The 17,998-nt window shown below is 33.4% G+C and overlaps 2 protein-coding genes across 2 annotated transcripts in view; one reads left to right on the top strand and one right to left on the bottom strand.

Annotated features, from left to right (window-relative positions):
* Nucleotides 1–2,314: 2,314 nt before the first annotated feature.
* Nucleotides 2,315–6,412, top strand: HELRODRAFT_186106 (hypothetical protein). The gene is given in 5 exon segments (XM_009030239.1): nt 2,315–2,417; nt 3,756–3,779; nt 5,276–5,442; nt 5,579–6,308; nt 6,320–6,412. The coding sequence occupies 4 exon segments, from the start codon at nt 2,366–2,368 to the stop codon at nt 5,666–5,668; spliced, it is 333 nt and encodes a 110-aa protein (XP_009028487.1). The 5' UTR covers nt 2,315–2,365; the 3' UTR covers nt 5,669–6,308; nt 6,320–6,412.
* An 8,307-nt stretch (nt 6,413–14,719) lies between these two features.
* The window catches only part of HELRODRAFT_152744 (hypothetical protein), a gene marked incomplete at both ends in the record, with an annotated part of 11,839 nt that continues 8,560 nt past the window's right edge, over nt 14,720–17,998 (bottom strand). Inside the window, one exon of the mRNA XM_009030238.1 lies at nt 14,720–14,761. Within this exon, the coding sequence (XP_009028486.1) occupies nt 14,720–14,761 (42 nt within the window). The remainder of the gene's footprint in view (nt 14,762–17,998) is intronic.

Genomic DNA, 17,998 nt, shown 5'->3' with positions numbered 1-17,998 from the left:
AACTGTCAAATTATGACATGGAAGATGTTTTGATTAAAAAATTTTTATATCTGGAATTGCCCAATTCCTAACGGCAACCACCAGTCATAAGCAGTGGGTCTAGCCTTTTTGCTGGAAGCACACAAGGCGGTGTGATTGCAGTCTATCTCGTGCCCAGGAGAGCACTGTTGTAAGCAATGCACCTAGCCTTTGGGTCAAAGGTCCCTGTTCCACAAGGCAGTGGATTTAGAATCAAAGATCATCCGCTGTTGGAACCGTTGTCCTAGGATCCTCCGCCTCTTTCACCGTTGTCTTTTTTCTTCTGGTATAGTTGGTTCGCGGCAACTTATTCCATATTATTTGATGCAATCTTAGAAGGTCTCCCTGCCCAGGACTATCCCCTATCCACCACCTGGAGACGCGCTTCATAGCCAGTGCACCCCAGCATGAATAGCAAGTCAAAAAAAACTATTCAGTTCACAGCTGAACAAAACCTACTTGGCCAACTGTTACTCTTGTCGAAAAATTAAAATAAAGATTTTTACAAACTTTTACACATTCATTAAGTCCAATACATTGGCTGTTAGAAAAAGCAGATGGAGGTTTGGTCAAAACTAATAAATCACAGTAGATGCACATTTTAGAGTCAAAAGCCCTATTACACTCACTTGTTCGAATACATGATACATTTGGTGAATTGGCGTTAAATGTTTTCAATTGTCTGCCAAAGGTTGAAAACGTGCACTTCATAATGGACTCTTATCATGCTGGTAGTATGAAAAATTGAACGACTTCGACGTGGATCATCAGCTCCACAGGTCACAGACTCCTTGGGATTTTTCAAGTTTTATACATAATGTTGACAACAAAAAGCAGCTAATGAAATTTATTCTACAACAATGGCAACTGCCATCTTATGCTCATTTACTTCAAAATCGAACAGTTTATTATACATGCAAGGAAAAATGCTTTCGTTTACGTTCAAATGTAAGAAATGTGTTCATGGTGTGATTAATATGACGGACGCAAGGATGGGATTGAATGGTGGTATTGAAAGAGTGGAAAGCTTTGTTTATTTAGGGGTTAAGCTGAATGCGGATGGAGGATGTCTGAGCGCTGTTACGGCAAGAGTTCGTGTGGGATGGATGAAATTTAAGGAACTGGGTGGGGTATTGTGTGGAAAGAAATGGTCAGTGAAGATGAAAGGGAGGGTATATAAAGCATGTGTGAGAGCAGCGATGGTATATGGTGGTGAAACTTTGGTGTTGAGGAGAGAGGAGGAAAGTGTACTGCAGAGGGCTGAAAGAGCTATGGTGAGGATGATGTGTGGGGTTGAAGTGAAGGATAGAAGTAGTACAGAGCTGATGTCGATGATGGGACTGAATGAGGATATTGTGACATTAATAAGGAGATCGAGATGTGTTGAGGAGGGATGAAAGGGTCGGGATTAGGCGAGCGTTGGGTTAGGGTATGGATGCAGCTCCTGTATTTTTTTATCATCAATATGTTTAATTTAATTTTAATTTTATAAAAAAGTTTTGAATTTGCTCCCCCTGGGGTAAATAGGGTTTGTAGGTAGCTTATTAAAAATTAAATCTAACATTCCGCAGTTCAAAAGTTAAGTTTAGTTAAAGTTTTTAAATTAAATTAAATTAAAGTAATTTAAAATAGTTTAAAGTTTACTTTTAATTAAAATTAAAAGTAAAGTAAACTGTTAATGTTTAAAATTTTTAAATTTAAAGTAAACTGTTTAAAAGTTAAACTTTTTAATTTAACAAAAGTGCAAAACAAGAGAAGTCATTTAAATAATTAGGCCTAGGTGAAATTTAAAAAACAAAAAGAGCCGTCAAAAATGAAAAAATAACTTGGCCAACATAAAAAGGCGAATAAACGCGAAAAATATCTTTGAAAGTTTTCATTGTAAACAAAACACAAACGTTACCGTTGGCCCTCACATTTCATCGTCCATCTAACTAAGCAGGCAACATCACAACTAGAATTAAACAATGCAAGAATGTGAAGAAAGAAATATAATCCATTTTCCATAGCATCTAACACTAGCCAAATTTGCTAGTTTTTTGTCTCAGATTTAACTTCATATATTATATATGTGTGTTTAAATTAACAATTTTTAAATCACCAATTTGTCTCAAATTTTATCTCACATGTATTTATGTTTTTACTACTAATTTTTATAAATAAGTTATTTAAAAATTTAAATTCAACAAAAATCAACAAAAATTTATTTATTTAAATAAAAATCATTTAAAAATTATTACGAATTATACTTTCACCACTTTTATTTCTTTGCACATATAAACCGGTTTGTTTACATCATTTGTATTATAACTTCGCTCAGATTCTTATCGGTCATTGTCGCTTCAAAATGGCGAAGCATCATCCGGACTTGATATTCTGCCGAAAACAGCCAGGAGTTGGTTAGTTAAGTTTTGGTTTTCATTAATTTTAATTTTTTCAATATTTTCCGAGTAAACAACTTTCCGTCCTTCCTAGAGAGTCTGGAGGGGTGCTGCACTCCAACTTTTATTTACAATTCAATTAAAATTTAAAATTATTAATAATTAAATTAATAAACAGAAAGAAAAAGCTATTTGTATGAAAAATGCAAATCGCACACCACATGGGCTGAAGATACACTTGGACCACCTTATTATAAATAAGCAAACTTCTATCTTACAATCACAATGAAAATCTCTAAAATATATCTATAATAGTCTTTTTTTATGCCCTTTTAATTTAATTAATCTAATTTCTCTACAACGAATAAAATTGATAAAAGTTAAAATTAAAAGAAATATCTGACCAGCAAACATTTTTTGAATTGATGTGAGCTGTGTTTTGTACTCCTTCATCTTAGATTCTAAGATATGGTGTTAAGACTTGACTTAGAACCATAATTATCGCTCTAATTTTCTAGAAATTTTTGCGAATTTTACCTTGATTAATTTCATTTGAATCTGAATCATGGTTGCATGGAACGAAGAATAAATTTCACTTTTAAAATTTTAATTTTTACAATTGTATCATGAATTATTACTTTCTGCTATCAAAATAAATGATTAGAAGGTTGTTTTACATAAATATATAGGATAAAAACACCTTTTAGGCAATATATAATTATTTCTTAAATAAATTCTTAATAAAGAAATTTTTATATGGCAAATTTTTCTCTTGGGATCATCAAATTCATTACACGGAGGTCCAACTGTATTTGATATTAAATATTATGATTATGTATGTGCCGCTTCTTAATTTTGTAACCATGTAGTATTGATACAATAATTATATTATAAGGTAAAGATGTTATTGGTGTACCAAATTGCACCATATTTAAATTCACAACAAATTTTGATTGGTTACTATATTTTATAGTTTTACAATCATAGACAGACAGCACAATCAACAGTTGTTTGATTTTAGTTACCACTGCTCTTGCGATATGTAACTGTTTATACGTACATTAACATTACCTCTACTATATAGGCATTGAATGAGTTCTTAAATGTTTTTAACGACTTGGCAGAATTTTAAAAAAAATGCTGATTACAGAGGAATTTAGAATTTTTTGACGAACACAGACCTGTATACCATGGTGCATGTGAATATGTAGAGAACAACATTAAAATGAATTATTTGTAAAGGGAAATGTATGAATTGGGAGTTAATTTTTATGATCAAAATTTTGTTTTACTTAATTACCATTTTATACTTTTGTCACATTTAATTGATTCACTAATAATTTTGTTTTTCTACAGCCATTGGTCGTCTCTGCGAAAAATGTTAGCTTTTTAATTATTTTAAATAATCTATTTTTTAATTATTGCCAATAAACTACAGTATATTTGTCAAATGGTGCTCTAGGGGTCTGCTTTGCGGTTGACTTCATCACATTTGATCAACAATTGAGATGTAATCTGATTATTCCTTGAAAAGTATTCAGAAGGAATAATTCAGAAATATCAGAATTTAACTAAAAAATTATAATCAAATGAGATCCTATTTGGGTTTCTAGAAGTTAATATAATGAAATTTTGAAGTTTTTGAAGAAAAAGTATTGGAAATCCTACTACATTTCGGAACCATGTTAATTTAATATGTTGGAGTTCCCTAAATGTTCAACATGTTTCTTTTTTTAATGAATAACAGCTAGGATAATAACTGTTGAACTACATGATAAATATATATATTAATACAATATAATAATTTGCAACATTGTTTGAAAGAATTCCAAAGCCAACATAATTAATTTTGTAAAATTTTGCCGACTTGGCAGAATTTAAAAAAAAATGCTGATTACAGAGGAATTTAGAATTTTTTGACGAACACAGACCTGTATACTATGGTGCATGTGAATATATAGAGAACAACATTAAAATGAATTATTTGTAAAGGGAAATGTAAGTTATGGCATTGCAAACAAAATCACTGTTATGATATTAATTTTTAAAGTTATGCTCAAACATTCTACAATTTTAACAATTCTTTCACTAATTAGGTATTATTTGACTAATTTTTTTTTATTCGTTTATTTTTCAAACATTAAAAAAATAATTTTGAAAAAAAGGGTCCAGCATAACCACGAGTGTTTCTTTCAGCCAACCCCAAAAACATCCATTCCATACATTTAAAGTCACATATTCAATTGATCACACACAAAAAAGTAATAACGGAAATAATTATGATCAAACATTATTTGGCTGTTAATAATATAATAGTAATTTCCAATTGTACATCACATAGACAAACATTCGAACACAACACTCATGCGCACACATCTAAGCACAAAACCCAATCAAGAAAATGTATAAAACAAAAGTAACTATATGAAAAAAAAATTATAAAACATTATGACAAACATATGAAATAGGTCTTTAATTGAATTTTGAAATCATTATAATTTGTCAAAGCCCTCAAATAAAATGGCAGTCCATTCCAAACCAACGGCGCATAATAGAAAAACTGATGAGCACTAATTTTATTCAATATTAAATTTGTTTTAATTAAAAGTTTATCATTAGATCGGGTGTTTGAAATTTTATTGTATTCAATTAAATTTATGATGTGTTTATTTAGTTTATTAATTTTCATGAATAATTCTAAAAATTAATAAAAATAAAATAATTAAAACCAAATGTGTTTAATTAAATGTTTGCAATTTTATAAAATACATTTTTTCTTGCAAATCATAAATAATTACATTTGAAAAATTAAAAATTACTTTAGTTTATTTTCAACTTCTTACTAAATTTTTCTCCACGTACGGTCCATAATGCAGGTGATGGTAAATGCGTGATATGTGATTCATACGTTAGGCCATGCACACTTGTCCGAATATGTGACGAATGCAACTACGGGTCCTTCCAGGGCAGGTGCGTCATATGCGGCGGACCTGGCGTGTCGGATGCATACTATTGCAAGGAATGCACGATCACTGAAAAAGATGTTGGCCAATATTTTATCATGATTGTTAATACTTTTTGATTTCTCATTTCTATTTCAATACCTTTCAATAACTTCAACCTGTAAGCGGTTCATTATTCAAATATTTCATAATTCATTTTGAAAATTCTCCTCACAGAGGGACGGCTGTCCAAAAATTGTGAACCTGGGAAGTGCCAAAACTGATTTGTTTTATGAACGAAAAAAATATGGATTCAAAAAACGATAGTTGTCCATTATAATGACTCTTTCACTTTTCTATTATAATTGATACAATTTTATTATTATTAATAATAATATAAATGTTATTATATTTCATTAATTATTTCATAATTTGATTGTTTTTATCACTTCATTGTTCGTTGGAAATCTAATGACGGATTGTGCATTATATTAATTAAAAAGGTTAACATGGGTTAATCATTAGGCTATATGTATATAAACGAAGATTGATTGATATATATGTTTATATATATATACATCTATATATACATATATACATACATATTTATTAGTTTCTGAACTCTTGCCCATCTAGCGTTAAGTTATTTTTTAGCAATACACTCAAGACGACGAAATTGTTGCAAATTTAACATTTGCGTCCGTCATGATGAGGCCCACAGGGCTTTTTCGGCGTGGATGCCATCTTCAGAGCCTTGAATTATATGTATATATATTTATATATGCTGATATTAAATGAATGGAAGGAGAAAAAAGGAATAAAGCAAACGGCACTGCTAACCTCAGTATTACACAAATGTTAAATAAATATGACTTGCAACAAAATGTTACTAAACGCTAAATGGGCAAAAGTCTTCAATGAAATATGTTTTAACGAAAAGCTCGTTCTAAAATATGTACACACACACACACACACACACGTATATATAAGTGAATAATCTAGATCAGATGACTTAGCGATATATTTGAGTTCACCATATGAACGTTTACCAAAAGTTTTAAGAGACTTTTTCAAACTATATCCACAATTGAATTCATTTATTTCGAAAACTGAGACACTAATTGTTGAAAAACGTCAGCGGTTGTTGAAATTTTCTACATGTCGCTACAAGGTGTAAATATTGCGAATAGAGATAAAATACAATATAGAATAATAAATAAATAATAAAATTTTTTGCTAGAATTAAAACAAATTGAACAAAATCTCTATATAGATTTGTAAAAACTTGGACTGAAAACTATTTCAACTCACCACAACAATAAAGTGAAATTTTGAACAAAACCACTGGTCTTAACAGCAAAATATGTTACAAATCGAGGGATAAGCCATAAAAAGACCGTCAAATTTTTTTTAACAGTTTTAAGCCCACCACTGCAAATTTCTGGCCGCGCCACTGTTTGGGAACATAGGTACTAGAATCATTAAGTTGCCTAAAACCGGAAACCTTGCTTTATTTCATTTATTCAACCAACTTAATCAAGCAGTGAACGTAAAATTTGCAAACAAAGTAATAGGATGAGTACTTACAGAATAGATACTCATGTCTTTACGGTTGGTTGTTCTGTAGTCATCTACTCATAGTTTTAAACATTACGACGCCGTTTAAATATTGCTACGAGTATTTGTAATAATTTAAATAAAAATTTGAGAACTCTGATGTTTCAGAACAGTCAACAAAAGACAACAGTGACAAACTAGAAACTTCAACAACGAACAAATAAAATATGTGATAGCCATATATTGGTTAAGATCGTATGTGCAGGACATAAAATGTTCTTTTATTGATGAACCAAGCAATAACGAATAAGATATTGATGTTTGGGGCCGGCCACATATTTAATTCGTGTCAGTATCAATGATTCCCTGACACTTCAGACACCGCTCATATAAAATATTAAACGCTGCATGGATATGCTGCTGTGATTAATGGAGCTTTTATGAACGTTTACAAAAGGATTGGAGATTTAATGAGGTGCCGTTATTTAAAACTGTTAAACTTTTGTTCCTATATGTTGTTCATATATATATATATACGAATGAACACCTCTGAGATCTTTTTAAAGGGCGCTTACAAACCCTTGAAATGATGATGCTTGTCTTTTTTATAACTACGTAAAATATATAATGCATTTTAGATAACTAATTGTTTTAATTTTAATCTGTCTTTAAAATGTCAAGCACATGCCAAAAAGTAAATTCTTATTAAACAAAAACACGAAAGAAGACATTTCATTCGGTTGCCATTCGTTTTAATTTACTTATTTAAGGTACCTGACAATCATTCTTCCAACGCATGCATTATTCATCACTATGCTTTTCCTTCATCACTTCATTTTTTATATTTAAATTTATTATGTGATTTTAACTAGTCTTCTTTCGTGTTTTTATATAATAAGAATTTAAGTTTTTTTGCATGAGCTAGACGTTTTAAAGACTGATTAAAATTAAAACAATTAGGTTATCAACAATGCATTATATATTTTATATAGTTATAAAGAAAACAATCATCATTAAAACATGAAAATGGAAATAACTGAAGTATTCCATTACAATATAATATACTAGTGATTATTATTTAAACCGACATTTGAACGCCTTGAAAACCATTAAAGCATCGAAATTCACTGACAATCGGTTGAAATTTTTTAATTGGAAATCCAGAAAGTCAGTGTAACGAAAACAAGTTGGAAAAAATAGTTCGTTCTTAGCACGTAAGTAGCAAGGAGAAAGATTTGACTGCGGTTTAGTGAACAAATATTTCATTAGGAAGCAATTACTGAAAAGTATGAAATTGGAATTTAAGGTGGAATTATTAAAACGAATGAACTGTAGCTGTCATTTGGAAAATCATATACATACATGCAGAAATACAATGTGCACACATTGCGGTACAGTACACAGCATGAAATTTGTGTATATAGCACATCTAAGTACAGTACACACAACATGGAAGAATGCACACAACATTACAGTACACACAACATGAAAACATCCATAAGCTTGGGCACAATATGCCAACCGATTAAATAATCGTATCTATTGTTGTCGGTTTATTCGGCGAAAATTTAAATTACATACTTTCCTTTATGCAATTTTCCCATACTTTCTTCGCTCTTTTCTTCTTTCATTCCTGACTACAAACTCGTCCAATCAATCAATTGCGCCTCATACAAAAAATTTGAATTAGGTTTGAAGCAGTCTATTCACGTCACTTTCATTGAGGGATTGCCATCAGTTGACACGTTATTATTTGGTAATAATTGTTATTTAGAATAACCTGCTACCTGTCTGTATATTCATCAATGGTTGATCTGATGAGACATCGTGAGTAAAAAATACAATTCATAACGTTCATATCGTTGTAATGCTGTTAACATGGCTGCGATATGAACATCAATCACCATGTTTCAATCACCTCATCAACTCCATCACTCCATGTTATCGTCAACATCATTTCGTTACAAGCGTTGTTATCACTATTATCCTAATTCATGTTCATATTTTTCTTTAACAAGGTGATGATGAGAGGGTGTTTATGGTTATAAACAACAACATCAGCATAATCGTCGTCATCATTAACAAATCATGATTCTCATCTTCATCGCAAAATCATCGTCATCACATCATCGTTGTCAATATTCTTGCCTCACATCACATTGGCAAGAACGCAAAAAACACATCACCATCATCATCATCGCCCCCATCACCGTCATCATCGCCATCATCATCATCATCATCACCACCATCATCATCATAACCATCACCATCATCATCATCATCGCCACCATCATAACCACTACCACCACCATCATAACCACTACCACTACTCTCACCATCATCACTACCATCATCACCACCACCATAATCACCATCATCATCATAATCATCAAAAATGACGAGTTCTTCGGCGCGGACTCGTGTCAGAATCCGTCATTAATAACTCTCCAATATCGCTCGCATTAAATAAAAGTACATTATTAACGCCTAGCAAAGATAATTAAGTGATAGAAAGTCAATGCGTGCACTAGTTTTCTCTACTTATGTGTCTATGCTGACACGTTGTTATTTACGATCTTTGGGTCGATATATTGACGTTACGTTTTGCTGATTGGTTGTTGGTCGGTTGATTGAGTTATAAGTTAGGTGACCTGTAATGTGATTGGTTGGTTAGTTGTTAGTTGGTTAATTGGTTGGCTGATTGATAGGTTGGACGGTCCATTGGTTGATAAAATTATTATTATTATTATTATTATTATTATTATCATCATCATCATCAAACACTTATAAAGCGCCCATTTAAAAAATATCTCTCACAAGCGCTATCGAAAAAAAGAAAAAATAACAAATTAACTGTGAAATAATGTACATTATGTAAAGTAATGTATTATTATTATTATTATTATTATTATTATTATTATTATTATTATTATTATTATTTTACACCTTGCAGTATGATTAAATAATTAAATGTTTGAATATATTGATATATGATAGAATTAATGAAATTAATGAATTTGATGAAACAAGAAGACAACAACCAGAATAAATAACTGATAATAAATTTTTTTTCTCAACCTCCAAGGATGTCCATTGAACGAGCGCAAACGGTTGAGGTTTGATCAGAAGACCTCTGTGGATTTGGAAACATCCATACAGCTGCTATTAGCATATTAAGTATTAAGTAGTAATTATGCATATCAGCATATTAAGTTAACTAGTGTTCTCGTGCTTGCTATAAAATGTATGAACAGCAAACAGTGCCAACAATAACATGGTACATCCGCATCAATACGCAACATTTGATCTTTTTGTTCATAGGTATATAAAAATTTGCGTAATCACATGATCACTGGCCCGTGACATTTGTAAACCATATTTTCATAACTACATAAAAACATTTAACAGTAACAAATCTGGAACAGCCAACCTTAGCTTACTTAGCTGCCTGGCTGGCATCCAATACTGCATGGCTCGTGTCACTTAACTGGATTGCTTTTTAGATTCGTAACGTTTCAGTGACTAAGGTAAGGTGGTACGGCGTACCAAAAAGATAGCAGAGGGTACCACCGTGGGACATAACTCATCCCAACGCATAAAAAAGCATAAACAAATCATCGATATTTATATAGATGCATCAAACAAGTAAAACAAATATGCACAAACACACACTCTCGCCAACAGAACACGCCTTCACATATACACGCACAAACACACACACGCACGCACAAACAAACACACACCACCAAGTTTTTTACAGGAATAACTTGCAATACAGATAAATAAAGCTGATGAATATCAATGCATAAATTTAATTAATGGAGGAGTGCTGAAGCAAACAAACAAATATGAAGAGAAACAGAATATATCCATAGATGTGTGTGTATGTGTAATAACTTGTTTTTCATTCAAAAAAAATTTTTTATTCAAAATTGCGAGTTTTTTGGTATTCGGAAGTCGGTTTCAGCTTCGGTCGAAAAGTGCATCTATTCGGTCAAGTTTACTATTTGGTGCATCTCTAATAATAGCTAAACTGTCATAGAAACAAACCAACTCACCACAACCTACACGCGATAAAGCATACAAGCAAAGAAATCGTACAAACATGCGCAAGGACAAATGATTCAATGTACGCACACACACGCACACACATACACACGCATGTATATATATATATATAAATATAAACAAACAGATACACACACACACACAGACAAATAAAATGAAAATACGGCAATGCATACATAACGACACCAATTCATTTAGGTTAGAGCCTTGTTAACGAGACAAACTCTACATCTCCCTTGTTGCTCGCATGCCTATCATGCTGCTTCCGTCTGTGTGTGTGCGTGTGTGTGTGCGTGTGCGTGTGTGTGTGTGCGTGTGTGTGTTTATATGTATGTGTGTATATATTTTTTCATTATGAATGTATGTCTGTGTGTGTATGTATGTTTTTATGTTTTTGCACGTATGTATGGTTTGTTTGTTTGTGTGTGTGTGTGAGTGTGTGTGTGTGTGTGTGTGTGTGTGTGTGTGTGTGTGTGTGTGTGTGTGTGTGTGTGTGTGGTGTTCAATGAGTGAATGAATGTATGTCTATTGTTTATATATGACGGCATTGTGGAGTGTAACGCGTGCATATTTGCAAATGTATCTTGGGTGTAATTCACGCTTCTTGCGATAAAAATTATTATTTTAAACCGGCGCGTGCGTGTGCGTGTACATTGTGGGATGTATCAGTGGTGGGATGAATGTGTGGAATAAAGATTTGAATGTCCTGACAAGTATGAAAAACGTGTATAAAAATATGTTTGTTTGTTTGTGTGTGTGTGTGTTTGTGTGTGTGTGTGTGTGTGTGTGTGCGTGTGGTTGTAAGCCATGGATGTTTGGGACGTTTCTGTTTAGAGATACATGGTTTCACGCTTATATGCTTGTGTGTGTTGTATATGCAATGAAGGTACGTAATGAATAACTGCGTTTATCTACTATAATGTGTAACAAGTCTGTGTGTACGTGTGTGCTGTGTGTGTGTGCGTATGTGTGTGTACGTGTGTGTGTACGTCTGGATGGGCACGCGACTGTCCTTTTGGATGTAAATTAAATTGGTGCTTTATATAGGAATTATGCAGGGCAGCATGAATGAAATCCAGTTGCAGGGATGAATGGGAGAAATGAGGAATGAGGAAGATGGACGCGTAAAAAGCTTCGACTGACCAAAATGGAAAGATGGATAAATCGAAAAAAATGAATAAAAAGAAACAATCAGGGAAGCTGGATAAATAAATAAATAAAATAAAATAAATGAAGAGAAAAGAAGGGGGAGAACAGAGAGATGGAGATAAATAAAAGAATAAGAGGTGAAGAGGAAAGAGAAAAAATGAAAAGAAATAGAGAGAGAGAGAGAAAGAGAGAAGAGAAGAGAGAGAGAGAGAGAGAGAGAGAGAGAGAGAGAGAGAGGGATAAATTCATATTAATGTTAGGACCTCTGCCGAGCACCAGCTGATTGATAGTCTTCATAATTGAGTTGGAAAAGTGGCTGATAATCTAATTATGTCTCCGTCTCTTTACGTTTGTGTGCGTACGTTTGCGTTTGTGTGCGTATGATTGTCTGTTTGTTTGCACTTTGTATGTTTTTGTGTATGAGCATGTTTGTGTGTGTGTCAATTGTTTGTTGTTCCAATGTTGCTACATGTGGGCAGCAGATATTTGTTTGGGCTTGTGTACGTTTTCGATCTATGCATACAAACTTGTACGTGCACATTTTTTGACTGATAAGCAGTAAATATTTACAAGATACTTATTTTATATTGATAATGCATGCGTGGTAAAGTACAGGTTTACCTTAGCACATGATGTAAATGTAAAAAATTATACATTATATTTGTCTTGCGGGTGTGGCGGGTTTACCTATGTATGTTTGTTTGTTTGTTTGTGGGTGTGTATGTGAGGGGTGTGTATGTGTGGTGTGTGTGTGTGTATGCGTGGTGTGTGTGTGTTTATGCACGCGTACTAGGTAAGTTGCACTCTACTCTATGTGACTTGTTGTTGGTTCTGTTTGTTTGCTCTGTTGTTGTTGTTTCTATGTTGTTGTTGTTGATGATGATGTGTTTGTTGTTTCGATGTCGTTGTTAATGTATTTGTTGTTTCTTTGTTGCTGTTGACGTGTTTGCTGTTTTTATGTTCCATACATTGCATGACGTGTTAACACCTGCAACCTTGTTATTCGTTTTAACAGTTTTGTGTGTTTTTTTGATTATTTCAATGTTTCAACTTTAAATTAAAAAAAACTAACAAATGGAATGAAACAAGCCATTTATTGTACGCATTTTTGACAATGGTGAAGGTTTGAAGGAAAATTCCAACTAAATGACTTTTTAGTAACGATTAAATAAACCAATTTGCACATAGAGACATCATAAAAATTAATTTAAATTAATTTAATCTATTTAATTTAATTAATTTATATAAATCTGTATAAATTAATTAATTAAGTTTAGCTGAATTAATTAGTTTAAATACATAAAAGATACAATTTCAAATGGCAAACTATTGATAACGAGTTGTTGTTTACAAAAAACATTCGATCAACTGTTGTTCATTTTGGATCAACACGGTTAACTGCCGTTAACTTTTCTACCTGTTTTAACTTCGTTGATGTTATTGTTGATGCTGTTGTTGTAGTTGTTGTTGCTGTGAGGGTTGACGTTGAAGGTGCTGTTGTTGTTGTTGTTACTATGGTTAGAGTTGTCTTTGTTGTTGTTGTTCGTATTGTTAATAACACCATTGATGTCATTGTTGTTGTTGTTGTTGTTGTTGTCGTTTGAAGAATTTTTATCAAAGTGTTTAATGCATGAGATGTGATTGTTGCAATCATCATCACCAACATCTTTCCAATCATCATCATCAGTCAACAATTTGAAGTCGCTTTTTTTGTTGTTGTTGACGTTGTTGCTGCTAACAATATCTTTGTTGAAATATTTTTCACTGATATCTTTATTGTTGCTGATGTCTATGCTGTTGTTGTTGCTGTTGCTGTTGTTGTTGCTGATGTTGTTGTTGCTGTTGATGTTGTTATAATTGTTGTAGTCTTTGTTATAATTAACATTTGGATTGTTATTTTTGTTGTTGCTGATGACGTTGGTGGTGCTATTATTGCTATTGCTATTATCATTGTTGTTGTTGTTGCTGCTGCTGTTGTTGTTAATATTATTTCCAACAAATTTCGCATCATGATCGTTATCAGTACAACTTCCGGAGTAATCATTTTTATTCTTTGTGCCAATCGCGGACTCTAATGATTTTTTATGCATACCTGAAAATTTAAAAAATGCCAATGAAAATAAAGGTACCTACATACGCAAGCACGCACACGCGCACACGAGATATATAAATATACAACCAGTGAAACTCTAAAACAAAATCGATCAGGGCAAAACTCTTTAATATAAGCCATAATAACACTACCACCAACAACAATAACACATCAACAACAACACATTAACAACAACAACAACACATCAACAACACATCAACAACAATCCATTTCAAACAACAAAAAATTTCCAACAACAGCACATCTTGAACAACACCATCAACAACAACACATCAACAACAACACAACTTCATCAAACATATCTCCATCAACAACACATCAACAACAACACATCTCCGACAACAAGACCCACTAAGCAGCCAGGGAGCAAAAGATTCCTCCACACCATCCTTCGCAGACTTCACGATACTTTCAGGCAGTGGGAGGGAGTGGCGAACCATGGCTCCGTACAATCCATATTCGGCCATGATGCTACTTCGGCCCCACGTCTTCTCCGTTTTGCGCCACTTGGCTCGTCTGTTTTGGAACCACACCTGGTGGATTCGATATGTGGATATTGATATCTTGATAGAATGGTAGAGAAAAGCAGAAGTCACCAACTCCCAACGGAGCTTCACTCAATTTTCCAGAATAAAGACCTATTAACTCTTATATCATTTACCAAAAAAAATGAAAATATACAAAACATCTGACAACTCCCACAACTAACAAAACAGAAATAATTGAAGTTAACTGAAAAACAAATTAACAAATTCCAAAGACCTCCAAAGGTAACCTCCAAGTACTATAATGCCGCTAAACTGATAATGATGATGCGAAAAAAGAGACGCATTGAAGGTCCCGCCTGGTCGAACATTCGGCCAAAATGTGACGTTCGGCTTCGGCCATTTTTAGACAGAACAGACCAATTATTACCAATTTCGTTTTAGCCGCCAGTTTTCCGCTTTAGAAGCAATAAAAGTTGGCGAGAAATTTATTTTGGCGATTCAATAGTTGTTAGAACAACAATTTCAATTTCCCATTGGATTTTCAAGAGAGTTTTTATCTGTACTGTAGTGCAGATTTTCAGTTTGAATCAGGCTTTTACTTTTTTTAAAATCAGTTATTTAGTAAAAATTCAATTGTTTATTTTTTCTGTTTCTATGTTAGAATAAATTAATTTCAATTTAATAATTCATAATTTCAATGATAATAATCAAATTTGCTGATAAAATTGATAAAGTGGATTGCTAATTAAACTCTGTCGACGAAATTAAAAATTAATAGCCAAAAAATATAAAAAAATAAAATAATTTTCTTTTTTACACTTTGACGGATATGAATGTTCCAAAATGGAGTCCTATTTAAAAATACTTCAATTGTTGTTATGGCTTCTTCAAAGAAAGCGCAGTAAAATTCTCATTTCAATTTTGGAGTTTTTGGTATGTGGTCTTCGACTTCAGCCAAATAACGGATCAACTAATCGACCCAACTCACTATTCAGTGCATCTCTGGATACTATGTAGCGGTGGTGATGTGATGATGTGATGCTATGTGATGTAATGAGATGTGATGATGTGATGTGATGATGTGATACTATGTGATGTGATCTGATAATGTGGTGCTATATGATGTGACGGCGACAAAGCCTTCGCTTTAGAAGTTTCAGTAATTGTGCTTGCTGACATTTTAACCAACAACAAAAAAATATTCGTACAAGAGTGCTAGCAGCAATAATTAGTTGGGACAGAGTTCTAATGTTATCATTGCTATTGTAAGTTTTAGTAGTGTTGTAGTGTCAGTAGTGTTTCTGTCTGTTTATTAATCAATTAATGTCGTAATTGTTAATTGTTGCAGCAGTAACACACACACACATCACACACACGCACACACAGACGTGCGCACACACACAAATACGCGCGCGCATGAAGAAATGCCGTTAGGATGATAAAGTTGACTGTCAGAAGATCTAATAAAGAAATAAAAGTTGAGATTGTACATCAAGCGACACGAAAGTCTCATTCCATCTCATCTCCTCGCTCCCCCAACTACTCAACTACTTCTCTAGTGATAATATTTTTGTCGGGAATTCCAGTCTTCAAGTGGTCTTTAATCTTAAAAGAAAAAGAGGAAGTAAAAAGAAAGAGAAAGAAAGAGAGAGAAAGAGAGAGAGAGGAAAAGGGAGAAAAGCGAAAATTGAAGAGAGAGGACGAGAGGTATTTCGGTGAAATATTTGCACCATCACGCTATGTTTCAGTCGCACTTTTGTGTATGGTGCGTTCGTATTTATGTATTGTTTGTGTGTTAGCCAATGTTTTTTTGTGTGTTTTTATTTTTGTAACATGCAAACACACCGAACAAACAAAACAAACAGCAAACAAACAACATACAAACAAACAAACAACAAACACACAACATTCCAACAACACACGGCATAAAAGCTCACACACAAACATACAAACAACGCGCAAGCATACAAACAACACACAAACATACAATCAACACACAACACACAACACAACATACAAACAAACATCACACAAACATACACCAATTATGCAGCCTACTCATTCAAATTTAGCGCCAAATAAAAAACACACACACCTACAAACACACAGACACATACAAACAAACATAAAACAAACAAACATGCGTAAAAAAAATTTAGAGATACAGACAAACAAAACAAACTTAGAAACACCAACAAGCAGACAGATACAGACAATCAGACAGACAGACAGACAGATACAGACAATCAGACAGACAGACAGACAGAGAAAAACATAATTGCATATCAAACGGAGGTCGTTGACTTTATTAAAGAGGGGTCCAGCGACAACAATGATGATACATGATCACGTGATTAAGTTGAAGAGATTCTCGCGTGATGCTGGCGAAAAAGATGACGATGACGATGTTGTTGTAGTTGGTGATGATGTTTGTGATTTTGTTATTGAGGATGATGTTGCTGTTGTTGTTGATGATGATGATGGTGATAACGACACTGCTGTTGTTATTGTTGTTTTTAATGGTGGTGACGGTGCTGTTGTTGATAATGATCATGCTGTTGTTGTTACTGATGATGATGTTGTTGATGTTGCTGATGACGATGTTGTTGATGATGATGATGTTGCTGATGACGATGTTGTTGATGATGATGATGTTGATGATGATGATGATGTTGTTGATGTTAATGATGATGATGATGTTTTTGATGATGATGATGTTGTTGATGTTGATGATGGTAATGATGATGGTAATTCATTCACCTATCTACCCATCCATCGTTCATTCATAACAATCCATCCAATCACTTATCCATTGATCCATTCAGTTATGAATCAACCCATCCATTCTCTCATTCAATCAACCACACACATCATGACGATGGCTATCCATCCTCTTCTTCACTCCATCACTCACTCACTAATCCATTTACGTTCTTATTCGTTTATTTAATCATTCAACTGTATCTCTATCCTGTTGTGCAGATTCGTTCCTTCATTCTTCTCCAACTTTGGCTCGTATTTGTTTTTTCATACGCTCATTCATTCAATCGTTCATTCGTTTGTTCGTTCGTTCCTTCGTTCGTCCGTCCGTCCATTCATCCATCCATCCATCCATCCATCCATCCATCCATCCATCCATCCATCCGATCCATCCATCCATCCATCCATCCATTCCATCCATCCATCCATCCATCCATCCATCCATCCATCCATCCATCCATCCATCCATCCATCCATCCATCCATCCATCCATTCATCCTTCCATCTATCCATCCACTCATT

The sequence above is a fragment of the Helobdella robusta genome (genome assembly GCF_000326865.2).
Source record: "Helobdella robusta unplaced genomic scaffold HELROscaffold_66, whole genome shotgun sequence".
Lineage (NCBI taxonomy): Eukaryota > Metazoa > Annelida > Clitellata > Rhynchobdellida > Glossiphoniidae > Helobdella > Helobdella robusta.
The sequence above is the reverse complement of the archived record's forward strand: the minus strand, read 5'-3'. Positions and strand labels throughout refer to the sequence as shown.

Coding starts and splice junctions, on each gene's coding strand:
- HELRODRAFT_186106 (XM_009030239.1), top strand. CDS start 2,366: ATGGCGAAGCATCATCCGGACTTGATATTCTGCCGAAAACAGCCAGGA. Junction 3,780..5,275: donor TGGTCGTCTCTGCGAAAAAT/GTTAGCTTTTTA, acceptor TCCATAATGCAG/GTGATGGTAAATGCGTGATA. Junction 5,443..5,578: donor GCACGATCACTGAAAAAGAT/GTTGGCCAATAT, acceptor TTCTCCTCACAG/AGGGACGGCTGTCCAAAAAT.